The sequence below is a fragment of the Podarcis filfolensis genome (genome assembly GCF_964270895.1).
Source record: "Podarcis filfolensis genome assembly, chromosome: 3".
Lineage (NCBI taxonomy): Eukaryota > Metazoa > Chordata > Lepidosauria > Squamata > Lacertidae > Podarcis > Podarcis filfolensis.
The window spans coordinates 106,337,691-106,352,580 of NC_139606.1; the positions used below are offsets into that span (position 1 = coordinate 106,337,691).

General features: G+C 43.8%; 1 protein-coding gene across 4 annotated transcripts in view; it reads left to right on the top strand.

Annotated features, from left to right (window-relative positions):
* NINL (ninein like) overlaps window positions 1-13,832 on the top strand; it is a 52,884-nt gene extending 39,052 nt beyond the window's left edge. For 3 of the 4 annotated variants that reach the window (XM_083604908.1, XM_083604910.1, XM_083604909.1), the window contains 9 exons: window positions 1,054-1,163; window positions 1,784-2,130; window positions 3,783-3,887; window positions 4,500-4,569; window positions 5,700-5,984; window positions 7,988-8,101; window positions 9,867-10,079; window positions 11,704-11,817; window positions 13,045-13,832. In XM_083604908.1, the coding sequence (XP_083461034.1) occupies window positions 1,054-1,163; window positions 1,784-2,130; window positions 3,783-3,887; window positions 4,500-4,569; window positions 5,700-5,984; window positions 7,988-8,101; window positions 9,867-10,079; window positions 11,704-11,817; window positions 13,045-13,230 (1,544 nt within the window). In that variant the 3' untranslated portion in view covers window positions 13,231-13,832. Of the gene's footprint in view, window positions 1-1,053; window positions 1,164-1,783; window positions 2,131-3,782; window positions 3,888-4,499; window positions 4,570-5,699; window positions 5,985-7,987; window positions 8,102-9,866; window positions 10,509-10,880; window positions 11,818-13,044 lie in introns of all 4 variants that reach the window. The other variant, XR_014545801.1, reaches the window with a different exon arrangement.
* The last annotated feature ends 1,058 nt before the right edge of the window (window positions 13,833-14,890 follow it).

Here is a 14,890-nt window from a genome sequence, read left to right on the forward strand (position 1 = left end):
GTCGTGTTGCCACCCTCCGGACTTCTCAAGGAGGAGGCGCACGAAGGAGGGCCTTAGAAGATGATCTTAGGGTCCTGGAAGGTTCATATGGAAAGAGGCAATCCTTGAGGTATTGTGGTCCTGAGCCATCTAGACTCTGAAACCTTTCCAGTGTGTCAGTAACTAGTTCTGATAACAAGCCCACATTTTGAGTTATTCAATCACCATGGCGCATATTTATAAATAATATAAATATAAATAATTTTTTATTTATAACCCGCCCTTCCCGGTTCAAAAACCGGGCTCAGGGCGGCTAGCAACAACTTTAAAACAATTATAAAAGCAGCATAAAATACAGTATAAAAACATGAATAACAATAAAAATCAAAAATCAATTTAGGGGAAATAAGCATTAGATAATCCCCAGGGCTAGCTGGCTGAATTGGTCCTACTTGGGCCAGCGAGGAGGCCAGGGCAGAATAAGCTGTGGGGTCTCAGAGCGGGTGAATGACTGGGGAAACTCAGCCAGATGGGCGCAGTATAAATAATAAATTATTATATTATTATTATCTTCATAAAAGGGGAGGGGGAGGGAAGAGAAGGGAAGGGAAGTAAAAGATTGGGCTGAATTCAAATTAAAGGCCAGGCGGAATAGCATACAGTTGTATGCTCTCGTTCGCCTTCCCATGCTCCCTATGTAATACTGTGTTGGTGGAGGAAAAGCAACCAGACCACACCCCAGATACATGATCTATCTTGGCAGTTGGTTTCCTCAGTTTGGCAGTTTGTTTCCTCAGTGTTCTAAGAACAAAGGAGGAGCCCGCTGGATCAGGCCATTGGCCTGTCTAGCTCAGTATCCTCTTCTCACAGTGATCAACCACCTGCCTATTGGCAGTTTGCAAACAGGACCTGAGTTCAGTAGCCTTCTCTCTTCCTGCAGTTTCCAGCAACTGAGAAACATGCTTCATCCATTCCTAGAGGCGTGGCCATCCTGTAGTAGTAGTTTTATCCTCCACAATTCTGCATTCTTGGGCCTGTTCTTTTCCTTTCTTTCAAGAATAATTTTATTTATAGGTGTCGTTTTCATTGAATCCGGTCCCTATTCAGTAAGCATAGAAATGGAGCTTCTGGTTGAAGAACTGAAGGAACAGCATCAAGACCTGAAAATACAGCTGGAAACCAAGGTGAGTCGAGGAGGAAGACACAGGCAGGTGTTTAAATGCCAATTCAGGTTAAAAATCGTCGTAAGATTCAGTAGACTCTCAATATATTTCTGAATGCAGTCTTTGGGTTACTTGCTCAGCAGGATACATTTGAGTATGTTGACCAAATGATGCAGCTTTTGTTGTTAAATCAGCATTTTAAGTATTTTTTTTTATAGATGTAAACTTATTTATGATAATGAAATGTTTTGGGTTTTTCGTGGCACTTTTCTCCATTGCTCTTGTAAATTAAGTATCTCATCGCCAATGTAAATTAGGAGAATGTGGGATGGCATATTATGGCCGTTTGTAGAAAAGGGTGGATTTGGTTCATTTGTGGATGACAAGTTAGTTCTGTATGAATGGAGTAAGTCTGTATGGAATAAGAAATCTTTACAGAAGATTTCCTGCTGTTAAATGCCCTCATTCTGTATAAAAATCCTACCCTCTTGAAATGCATAGGCTTCTAGCTCTTGCAATGCCTCACTTCAAGGACCAAGTTGTTCAACGTGAAGTAAGGACTCTCGACCGGTTTGTGCATGTATTAACCATGCTACCTAAAGAATGCATAACAAAAGTTTGGTTTGGTTTTACTGTGCTAGGTCAATTACTACGAAAGAGAAATTGAGCTGATGAAAAGGAACTTTGAGAAGGAAAGGAAGGATGTTGAACAAGGTTTCAAGATTGAGATCAGCGAATTGGAGGAACAGAAGAGCGATTTGGAAGAGCTGAACGCCAAATGCCAGGAGGTGATAGACGGCTTGAAAGATCAGGTCCAGAAACTAGCTCCCGCCCAAGAACTCGAGAGGAGCTTTGAGAAGGAGAGGTCAGAAATGGAGCAGTACTATGCCAAAGAGATTTCCATTTTGGGACAGAGACTGGCCCAGGAAAGGGACAGACTGGAAGAAGACATGAAGATGAAGCATGAGGCTGAGACACACTTCATGAGGTCTGGTGACATTACCAAATTGAAACATGGGCACTTGGCAATATAAATAGTAGTCTCATATTCTGCTACATTGTGTTATGGTTGAACCCTTGGTAATTTAGGCAAAAGCCTTTCTCACCAATGTGGTTGTATGGTACCCGGTCCAATTCCCTTCTCACTTTTGGGGAATTGTGACATTTTTTGCCTTGAAGCAGCTGTCTGGCTGGCACACTGTCTCTGGAATGGCTCTCCATGTGCCTGCTAAAGAATTATTGCTAATATGCTGTTTCACGGCTACTGTTCTATGAAATGAAATGTATGGTTCTTCTATAAAAATGCACTCATCTTTTAAAAATGATTTGACTAATCATTGCATGCCTGCTTATTACTTCTGGGCTTGTTCACATGCTACGTTTTATAGCAGAGATGATCCATCTTCCCACAGAAATTCTATTTCATAGTGTGCATTAATTCAGACTGACTGTATGCACACCATATATTTAAAGCACCCCTATAGCGCTATGATTTGTGATACCCTTAACAAACAACGGTTTGCAGGATTTGAGGTGTGTGTGCTTTAAATGTGTGTAGCCTTTCAGTTCTCGTGTGTTCGTGTGCAAGGGATGCTTAATAGAGGCAACTACACGAAACATGCCTGACATCAAAGAGAACAGAGCATGTGCTTTTATATGGGGCACTTTTGATCTCTGGGTCACAACTACTATTCTCACAGTGACTTGAAATCAAATTTGTATGTCCCGTGCCATAGCACAGAGCTCTAGTTTTGTCTCATAGAAGAAAGAAGTCATAGATTGCCTGTGAACAGGATAAGTAAGTAGTAAAACCTGGGAGCCAGTAGTTTGAGGAGGGATGTTTGGCAAGTCCGTAGCACACAGAGAAAGTGTAGCACACCCCACCCACCCAACAGCTGCCATTCAAAGAATAAGTGAATGTGTAGTGCTGGCACACATTTAACACTTAACATTTAACATGGGTGGTGCTGTGGTCTAAACCACTGATCCTCTTGGGCTTGCCAATCAGGTTGGTAGTTCGAATCCCCGCAACAGGGTGAGCTCCCATTGCTCTGTCCCAGCTCCTGCTGACCTAGCAGTTTGAAAGCATACCAATGTGAGTAAATAAGGAGAGCAGCAGGAAGGCAAACGGCGTTTCCATGCACTCTGGTTTCCATCATGGTGTTCCATTGCGCCAGAAGCAATTTAGTCATGCTGGCCACATGAACTGGAAAGCTGCCTGTGGACAAACTCTGGCTCCCTTGGCCCGAAGAATGCCGCAACCCCATAGTCGCCTTTGACCAGACTTAACTGTCCAGGGTTCCTTTACTATTTACCTTTAACACCTGACCCTTACTCAGCAAGTGGTGTAATGGAATAATATGAGTAACATCCATCCATCAAGTGTTCTCTTTGATTTCTGTGATGTAAGTGGGTATAAACAGCACATTTGGAAGCAGCTACTTTTAAAAGCATTGCATATAAGAAGATTTTTTTAAAAAAGCTTCTCTTTTAGGGGATTGCCCAGTTCCACTGCCTGTTCTCAGACATATTTATTTTGATGACGCTTAGCTGAGTATGGGTAATCCAGTTGCCTGATTTGTTTAACATCCCCAAACTAACTCCGGTCCTTCAATACTTTTTCTCTCTCCCATGATGCAGAATTGAGCTCCACAGAGTTTCAGAAGACAACCTCATCCTAAAAAATAAACTTGGAAGATTTCAGCAAGAAGTGGAGGATGTTGGTGAAGCAAACAGAAAGCACAGGTTAAAGAAAGGGGGGCGGTTCTTTGGGAAGCTTGCAAAGGAACTGTAAATGTGAAACCATACGTTTTCCCAAGAGGCAACTCGTTGAATAAAAGGATTGTGTAATTTTAAACAGAAATATTGGCAAGAGGGTCTAGCCGCACACAACGAGCCCTCAGAATGTGGCTGCATCAGTGCAATGAAGTGTGTGCTCCAGTGTACCTGACGGGATGCTCAGTTATAGCGTTGTATGAATACACATACAAGAATTTCCAGTCTGGTTCTTAGATCTGCCACCTTAAATCTGTACATAGACATGGTGGGAGGACTAAAAATAAGAGGGCTAGATCCAGCTGCCATGAAAAACAGCTTTGCTTTTAGCAGACCTACTATTAATATTTTTTTTTTTTTTAAAATTTCAAGATGCTTGAGAGTTGAGGACCAACATAACTCATTTTCTGCAGCTGCGTTTCCCCCTTTTTTTCTTTGCAAGCCACCTGCACTGATGTTGCAAACAATAGTGAAACATCAGCTGTGACTTGTGGCAGCGTGTTTCCTGCTCCCGTTTTAGAATCTATGCAAAATATGTTTAAATGGTTGTACAATTTAAATGGTTTTCCCTCCCTTCTTCAGAAAACATATTGACGAATTGATGGTGGAAAAAGAGAAGGTGATGCGTGGAATAGAAGAATTAAATCAACTGGTAAATTATATATATATAGAGAGAGAGAGAGACAGAGAGTGTGAGAGAGAGTGAGTGTACAATTAGATATGCCTTTACATAAGACCCAGTTCTGGGATTTTGATAAAATGATCTACTAGCAGTTGAGGATGGGGGAAGCTCTTCCTAAAACCCTGGAAAGCTGCTACCAGTCATAAAAAACACAACCTTATACCAAGTCAGACCATTAGTCTATGTCTTCTTCTTCTTCGGCAATCACTCATAGCTGAGTAAGATTGTCTTCCATAAACACGGTTTTAACGAGTCTGTAAGTGACTGTGGAGGCCAATTCTGGATCCACACGTCCTTCCACAGTGGCGACATAGGTTTCCAGGCGGGAGTTGATCACAGTGTGGATTTGCCAAGTGTGCCTTCCTCTTTGCACATTTCTCCCTTGCGTCCTGAGTTCGAGTGTCTTCAAAGCCCATGACACCTTCGGTAAAGGCTGTTTATGTAGCTCAGTATTGTCTACACTGACTGGCAGCTGGCTCTTCGGGGTTTCAGGCAGAGGACAGGGTTTCAACCCCATCTGGAGACACAAGAAATTAAATTTCTATATCCTCTTTCCAATGTTTAAATGCTTTACAATCCTAACTTCATCCATGCAAGGTTAGGCTGATGGACACCCATTTTGCCCAAGGTTTATCTTATCAGCTTTGGCTGAAAGTTGGATTTCCAAGTGCCAAAACCATACACTGTCCCGCCTTGCAAAGAGTTAAATGCTAATTCAGTAGGGGTTGAGTTCTTTCGCAACCTTTTGAATCTTTCTAGTACATGTTCCTTTAACAAAGTACGTGTAACGTTGGAGTCAGTCTTGGGTTGCTCTGGCGAGTGCCTCCTTTTGTTCTGCCTGCCATAGCTCCAGTAATTCAACCATCAAACAAACCAGCCCTTTCATCCCGAGAAAAGGCATTTCTTAACTTCCGCCACCCTCGTTAAGAAATGTACACTAGTGTGCTCCAAAAAACAGGGAGAAGACCCCTGCACCTGTTCTTTGCAGGCAAGCAGTATGAGACACCCCCCTGAGGCAGTACTCAAGATTAGAAGTTAAGATGTTTTCCCCTGGGTGGGATGAATGCTGCAGCTCTGAATGTCTGAAATGCTTCTTTTAGAATAAGCACTATGAGGTGGAAATCTTCCAGTTAAACGCCAGGATAGATCAGCTGAGCCATGAACTCTCTGAACTGAGCAGTGATAACAATGTCAGCCGGAATGCCGTCAATTTACTGAATCGGAGGCTTGTCGAGCTGGAGAGCCAAAGGGACCACGAAGCTGCGGTTGCCAGGCAATTTCAAGAGGCCTCTGCTGAATTGACAAAGGAGCATCTTCAGGAGCGGTTGGCATGGCAGGGAGAGAAGGCCCTGCTGGAGCAGCAGCTGAAGGCCTGGAGGGAAAAGGTAAGGCTGATCGGAACGGGGAGGAAGGGGCACATCAGTTGCAGGCTGCCATGTCCCACTGCACAAACCCACCTATAATGCTGAGCCAGCCATGCAATATTCTGGTGGAAATTTCTAAGGCCTAATACGTGGACCATGGATACAGGAATGCACTGCTTTTTACATTGATGGAAAGCTTGGGTTGCTGTGGCGGTCACTGAGTTGCTGTGTTTAGGCAAAGGAAATAGTTTAAAATATGTTGCCTTCTAGGAGAAGACGGGTGAAAATTCTGCAGCGCCTTGCATTTACCGTATTTTTTGCCCCATAGGGCGCACCGGCCCATAGGGCGCACCTAGTTTTTTTTGGGGGGGGGATAAAGAAATTTTTTTTTATTTCCCCCCCAGGTGCGGGGCTGGGGCAGGGGAAGCCCGAGCTTCCCCCGACCCCAGCCCCCAGAACAGGCTGCTATCCGCAGGGATGCAGGCAGCTCTCCGCAAGCCGTGGGAGCCCAGTGTGAAGTCACGCCGGGCTCCCACGGCTTGCGGAGAGCTGCGCGAAGCTCAAAGCCTGGGGCGCGCTGAGCTCAGCGCACCCCAGGCTTCGGGATGCAGGCAGCTCTCCACAAGCCATGGGAGCCCGGCGGGAACTCCCGCGGGCTCCCAAGACTTGCGGATAGCTTCCTGAAGCCTGGAGAGCGAGAGGGGTTGGTGCGCACCGACCCCTGTCGCTCTCCAGGCTTCAGCGAAAGCCTGCAATCGCCCCATAGGACGCACACACATTTCCCCTTCATTTTTGGAGGGGAAAAAGTGCGTCCTATAGGGCGAAAAATACGGTACTTCATTCCTCTACTAGAACTAAAACTAAAGTTTGTATTTTGTATTCCTTGTATAAACTGCTTAGAGGCTTTATTTACAATCAAGCAGTAGGCACATTCTGTTATATAAAATAAAAAATAGAAGTGCTGAACGGAGGAAGAGTAGTACTTTCAAAAGGAGCCTTAACAATGAAAATTGTCCCATACTGCTTTTTGCAGTGCTCTTCGTTTAAATTATAAACTATCTGAGCACACTTATGATCTCTTGGCTGTGTACTGCTAGCCCATGACTAGTGGCAATTATTTTCTGGGAGTAATAAAAGGGAGAAATGGGCTGTCCACAAACAGCCCCAAAGAGCAAGTCTGTGAATATTGGAGTGTGATTGGGTTGACTTGTTTGCCAAGTGAATTTATTAATGCAATGGAATTTAGAAAGAGCATCATTCTAGGCATATTGGAGGAAGACTACAATGGTCACACGTAAGGTTTGGGTTTGCATGGATAAATACAAAATCAAGCATCCCTAATCTTTTTGGGCCCAAGGACACACCTGGGAATCTAACAAATCGTCACAGGTACCTCGAAATACTCCTTTCACAGAAGGAAACACCTAGGGATGCTCAAAAACTCTTCCAAAGCCCCTATATTCCCTGAAACACACACACAAGAAAGCAGGCGTGTACCAAGAGGATTTGTGTCTTGAGTATGCTGTGTCCCACTGAGGACCTTACAGTCTTCAAACAAAAGCATCTTGGAGGTCCCGGGCCACAGGGATGTTAGGCTGGCCTCAACCAGAGCCAGGGCTTTTCGATTGTGGCCCCGATCTGGTGGAACGCTCTGTCACAAGAGACTAGGGCCCTGCGGGACTTGACATCTTTCCGCAGGGCCTGCAAGACAGAGCTGTTCCACCAGGCCTTTGGCCAAGGCATAGTCTGACCGCCTCCTTTGGTAATCCTCACAGAACTCTAGCCCAATGGTTGCCATTAATTTGATTTTGAATTGATTTTAGAATGAATTGATTTTAGAATGCTGTGTTACTTTTATTGTTGTTAGTCGCTCTGAGCCCGGCTTCGGCTGGGGAGGGCGGGATATGAATTTATTTATTTATTTATTTATTATTATTATTATTATTATTATTATTATTATTATTACTGAAAGAACCCACATTGTTGCTGGCCTCATCCTTTGCTGCCATTCTCTCCTTGAACAGGCCAGCCAGTCTCAGGAGCTGGAGGCTGAACTGGAACGTTCGACACAGGAGTGTCAGATGCTACGGCTAACAAAAGCACAACTGAGAGAAGAGGTGGAAGAATGCCAGGATCGGGTAGGCTGGTGCAGCTGAATATGGCCTGCCTTTGGCTCACTGGGAGCATCACTGCCTGTTACAAATGAGGGCCTAGGCATGGCTGAAACAGCGGTGAAGTGCATGCCCCTGCTTGGACAGAGGAGCAGGGCTCAAGAGCCTTTACACCTGGTCAAAGAAATGTGTCCAAACATTAAACCTAAGAGAAGATCTAGTCCCAATGTCATAGATTTGAGGGGAGGGTAGCATTGTTATAGTGGGATAGTAGTGTTGCTGTATAAAACAGAGCTAGATGAATTCTTTGGCACTGGTTGTGCACTTCTTACTCTGCAAAACCAACGAGGACCAGGGCAGTTTCTACTGGAGTTCACCTGTTTTGCCTGTGTTTGGATATACATTGCAAAAAATAAATAAATACTGGCTTCTAGATTCTCCAAGAGAATTAGTAGTGGATTAGTACCACTACTTTATTTTGAATTGATCTGATGAGAAATAACCTTTAAATGGACTGTGGAGTATTTCAGTTCTCTGTGCGCTACAGGGGCCCAGCCATCAGCTATTAAGTAGGGAGGGGAAAGGGCTTTCTTGTGAAAAATGGACAATTTTAAGCTTCTTGCTCTGCAAGGTCTGCTGCAAGGAGATCAAAGCAGAGGCGATTTTTTATTTATTTAAAATTATTGGTAAACCACTTAATATTTATTTAATTTCTGAGTGGTATACATGGTGCAAAACGAAGAACCGCCGAAACAATAGAACGAAGCTAAAAACTCCATAGAAGAATACCAATGGTACAGGATCTAACCTTGTGGATCAGGGAAAGTTTTATGCTCTGCCAACACAAGGACATTCTGGGTGGCCACCGGCAGCTACCCTTGTCGCAATCTGCTCAAGTGCAAAAGGGAAACCCCTGAGCCAATCTATTCTGTTAAATGTCTGGTTCATTCTGCAGCTGAGCTAAAATGTTCTCCTGCCCCCCATTGGCTGATGGCAGAATGTGGGGGGGGGGATTTCGGGGGTTATTTCAAGGGCAGGAATCGTACCAGTGGTGATGGGACCCACAGTGGAGGCCCTTCCAGCAGCTGGATTTCTCCCCCCCCCCCCCATTTGATGTCTCAGGCTTACATTCCTTGCAAATAGGCAAAAAGTAACCCCTGCATATTGCAACTACATGCATGCATTTTTTGCAGGAAGCAATTGCATTTTGATGTTTGAGGCTTTATTTCAGTTTAGGAGTGCATCTGCCTTATTTGCATTCATCTGGGATTAAGTTCTTTCTGCCTTTTGCACAGCCAGGACAGATGAAAGGTGTTGGAGAGGTGTTTACTTTTTTGTTTTTTAAAAAAAGCCAGAGTATGAATAAAATGGAGGACATAGCTTTAGATTTAAATATATGCCTGCTTCTATGGGAAATAGCTTTGTGATGGGGTTTGTCCCTACCCACTACAGTGGTACCTCGGGTTACAGACGCTTCAGGTTACAAACTCCGCTACCCCAGAAATAGTACCTTGGTTTAAGAACTTTGCTTCAGGTTGAGAACAGAAATTGGGTAGCGGCGGCGCAGCAGCAGCGGGAGGCCCCATTAGCTTAAGTGGTGCTTCAGGTTAAGAACAGTTTCAGGTTAAGAACGGACCTCCGGAACGAATTAAGTACTTAACCTGAGGTACCTCTGTATTAGAATGCAGCCCCTGACAGTTTCCCCCAGCGCTCAGTCCAAGAAAGGTTCTCTGTTCCTGGTCTACAGCATTTCAACTTTTAATGATGTTTTTAATTTTCTCTTGCATTGCAGCTACTAGAAGCCAACACGAGCTTGAGCCTGGCCAAGTTTCGGCATTCACAGGAGCTAGAAGAGTTAAAGGGCCAGGCAGGCAATTCCGTACCTAAGGCCTGCCTTGCAGAGCTAGAGAAGAGATTGGCAGAAGAACAGAATGTGGTTAGGCAGCTGCAAGGAGAGCTGGACTCCCAGGCGAAGCAGATGAGATGGCAGGCGGCCACATATCAGGTAGGGAAGAATGGTGCTCGAGTTGTGTCTCATACAAAAATAAAGGCTCCCTATGTGGAAACGCAGTATGTGTACATGTGTGGTTTTTACACAACCTCTTCCTACCTGAAACAGGCACTTTCAAACAGCAACTCTCGCCTAGTCTTCATTTTTGTTATGTAATTATTTCAACTATTTATACACCATTTAATGCCATAGTCTCTGAGCATTGTAGAATAAAGTTACAAAAATCACCCAACAGAGATAAGATCGGTTAGAATTAATGGTGAAAATCCGTGGGTTTTTTGGGGGGGGAGGAACCCTTACTTAATATGCCTGTTTAAATAAAAAGGTACAATAGATCCAACACATGAAGCAAAATTCTGTGACTTGCATAAATTATACAAGCCTCCTTTTGCTATTGGTGCAGGAGCACCAGATGCAGTTACCGTATTTTTCACCCTATAGGACGCACTTTTTCCCCTCCAAAAATGAAGGGGAAATGTGTGTGCGTCCTATGGGGCGAACGCAGGCTTTCGCTGAAGCCTGGAGAGCGAGAGGCGTCGGTGCGCACCGACCCCTCTCGCTCTCCAGGCTTCAGGAAGCTATCAGCAAGCCTTGAGAGCCTGCGGGAGTTGCCGCCGGGATCTCCAGGCTTGCGGATAGCAGCCTGTTCTGGGGTCGGGGGAAGCTCGGGCTTCCCCAGCCCCAGCCCCGCGGCTGGGGGGGTATAATTTTTTTTTATTCATTCCCCCCCCCCAAAAAAAACCGAGGTGCGCCCTATGGGCCGGTGAGCCCTATAGGGCAAAAAATACGGTTAAGTATCTGAGGCAACGCTGCATGTAAAATACTGTGCTGGGAAAGTTATATCCTAGTGAAAAGTGGACTCTTAACTCTGAATAAAATATAGTGGTACCTCGGTTACATACGCTTCAGGTTACAGACTCCGCTGACCCAGAAATAGTACCTCAGGTTAAGAACTTTGCTTCAGGATGAGAACAGAAATCGTGCTCCGGCGGTGCAGCAGCAGGCCCCATTAGCTAAAGTGGTGCTTCAGGTTAAGAACAGTTTCAGGTTAAGAACGGACCTCCGGAATGAATTAAGTACTTAAACCGAGGTACCACTGTACCTGTATTATGTAAAGGCTTGGCTGCAGACAGCACAGAGAGCACCGATATACATCTGGGATAATTTGTGGATTGTGTTTTAGAATGAGCTCTATTCTGCCTTGGTCAGACCGCACCTGAAGTACTATGTGGATGCCATGATATAAGATTATGGACAATCTAGAACGGTTGCAGAGGGCAATCAAGATGATAATAAGTGGTCTGGAACCAAGCCTTATGAGGAATAGTTGAGGGAGTTGGGTATGTTTAGCCTGGATAGCAGGAGACTGAGAGGAGATAACGGTAACCATCTTCAGATATCTAAAGGAAATATCACATGGTAGATGTTTTCTCCAGCTCTAGAGGGTAGGACCTGAACCAGTGAATTTTAAGTTACAAGAAGAGAGATTCCGAGATAATAAATCGTTATTTCAGATGCAGCATTGGGACTTGTTTGAAGTGAATTGACTTCCCAAGGGTAGTTACTTCCCATAACTGTTGTAATATCACGGCTATGACTTGGTCCCTTTATTTTGCAGGAAGAGCATGAGAACTTGCATAGATTAATGGAGGAAAAGGTGGGAGAACTGGAGATGAATTTGAAGAACGTGCAAACAATGCTTCAGGAAAAGGTGGCTGAACTCAAGGAGCAGGTCAGTGGAATGGGGATTAGGTGGTCTATGGGCCCATGATCTGTTTACGGCATTAATTCTTTTATTAAATGTAAAAATATATAATTTGTCTGGAAAAGGACATAAGCTGGCCAAAAATAGCCAGGGGATCACCAAGATGTGTCCTGAATTATGTCAATGTATTTGGCACTGAATGATTTTCAAATATATTGTATTTGAGTGACCCTGTTTCATGGTTGCTACTGCTTCTGGTCCTCTCCAGTCATTTGTAAGTGTCCTGCACACTGTGTGAACTGCAAGCTGCTTGGCTTGCAGGCAACACGTAAAAGCCCCATGTGGCAAAATCCAGGATTCTCCACTCATGGTATAAGCTGTGGCCCTATCAGTCAGTTCACTTCTGGCTACAGTATATGGAAAGACAAAAGAACAGCTACCCCCTTTCCCAGGCTGGTTTGGTAGGACACAATACTAGAGCAGTCTATCTATAGCCATTCTTAGAGCACATCTTCAAGCTAGCACTGGACCTGTGGTTGTTCTAAACTTTTCCAGTTTGGATTTATGGCAAAGCTGTTATTCTGGACAGTTTGTTCATCGACTAATTATTCCAAGGTCAAAACACGAAGGGAATGGGAAATGTGCTGACATAATTTTTTAACAGAGGGAAGATGGATGAGAAGGGATTATTCTAAACTAGTCATATTGCTACTTCCAAGTGGTTTAAAGAAAAGTCAAATCAAGAAAAAAATCACTATACCTAAGTGTACAAAAGTTAAAACACTAAAACATTAAAATTACCACAACTTTCTAAGAACCACCATTTTAATTAAAGACATGATTGTCCCAATGTTTGCACTGGTTCATATTTTCTGTTTAAGATGGGCTACATTCTGGGAATGAGGGAGAATGCTGATTACCTCCTAAGGTCTTGATATAAAAACAATTGTTCAAAGCAGGGGCAGCTAACCTGTGGCCCTCCTCTCCATGCTTTTGAACTACAACTCTCATAATCCATGGCCACGCTGGCTGGGACTGATGGGAGTTGTAGTCAAATATCATAGAGCATCATAGGTTAGCCTGCTTTAAACCTGTTGCTAAAACTTAAAACCAGTGGACCATATCACTTATTTCCTAGTTAATATTCCTGAGTGAAATGACTGCTTTTCTAGCAAAACAGTAAGCAGCATGTTTTTGAGTTCTGTATCATCACCAAACACTTATTAATGGAGCGCTATTCATTTTATTTTCTAGTTTGAAAAAAATGCCAAGTCGAATCTATTACTGAAAGACCTGTATGTGGAAAATGCACAGCTGATGAAAACTCTCCAGGTTACAGAACAGAGGCAGAAGAACACAGACAACAGAAATTTAATACTGGAAGAGAAAATCTCATCCTTGAACAAATTAGTTAGGGAAATAACTCTGGCATCTCAATGAAATCTGATTTTCAGGTGTTGGCATTATAGCAAAAATGACAATCTGTGGTAGAAGCAATACTCCATGCAGTGGTCCACTTCACTGTATACATTTCTGATCTTGGCCAAATGAGTATTTATTTCTCATGAGACTCAAAAAGGACATGATATTCAAAGGATCCCTCATCTCTTTCATGTGGGGAAACCATCACAGAAAGCAGCATAACCAGCATGAGAAACATACTCTCAGGGATAAGTTTGAAGAGGGAGGTGCAGCTCTATTAGTCAGTAGCAATAAACTACCCCGTCTTTTTTTTTTTTTTTTTTGCAATGGGGAAGCTAAAGCTTTTAGTGCCTTCTGATCATTTCCACAGAAGTCTCTTTGGCTCTCATTCTGTCTCAGGACTGAATATTTATTGTGACTGCAATATTCGTACCCCCCCACTCTGGTCTGTACACTGGCTTGTCTTGTGTATATATATGTACAGTTTTCTACAAGTATAATATGTACTCCTTTAAATCAGTGTATATCAGATGTAAACAGGAAAAAAACTACTGTATGTTCCTTTTTGGTAAAATTTGACAAGACTTTTTTAATTAAATGATATTTATACTGCTTGTGAAGTCACTGGATTTTCTGTGTGCAAATGGCTGGGGCAGATATGTCGGGCGAGAGCAGCAAACATAGGTAAAGCTGGAACCCAACTAAATGAGAGGAATGACATGGCTAAGAGCCTGTCCTAAAATAACTAAGGCAAATGCAGAAAATAGACTACTTTTTAAAGTACCTTCCTATTTGGTGGATTAAATCTCATTTAATTTAAAGTAAGAGAGCAATTGTTTTGGTGGAGTTTTTATGTTTTTTTGTTTGCTTATGGACAGAGACACCACGTATCAGATTTGTAGAGTTTGAAGGAACCACTGGGATCATCTAGTTCAATCCCCTGCAATGCAGAAATCTTTTGAAATACTTTGTCACTTGTACAACTTGTATACAGTGGTGCCCCGCAAGACGAATGCCTCGCAAGACGGAAAACCCGCTAGACGAAAGGGTTTTCCATTTTGGAGGTGCTTCGCAAAACGAATTTCCTATGGGCTTGCTTCGCAAGATGAAAATGTCTTGCGAGTTCCTGCGGGTTCCCCCCCCCCTTTCTCCAAGCCACTAAACCGCTTATCAGCTGATCCGCTAAGCCCGCTAAGCCGCTAATAGCGCTAATCCGCTAAGCCACTAATGGGCTTGCTTCACAAGACGAAAAAACAGCAAGACGAAGAGACTCGCGGAACGGATTCTTTTCGTCTTGCGAGGCACCACTGTACAGTGAGATTACACGAGCACCCTGCACTCAGCTCTTAGTCTTAATTCCCCTCGTTTACTGACGCACACCCACCAAACCCGAAAGTCAGTTGCCCTGTTATCTTTTCTTTCAGCAGCCTAACAGCCCACGGATAGAAGCTGTTCTTTACCCTGTTGGTGCAACTAATCATGCTTCTATATCTTCTGCCCAGGAGGACAGCCAAAGTCTGTGGCTCCCTGTAGTCTCCCCCAACCAGTGGTCCTGTGACCAAGTACGTTATGCACAAGCTCAACAGCAGCTTACTCTTGAGTTTGATAGAAACGAGAGTGACTCATTATAAACAACCTCAATGCAGGCGAAATGTCGTAACTTCTGGAAGTTTTGTGG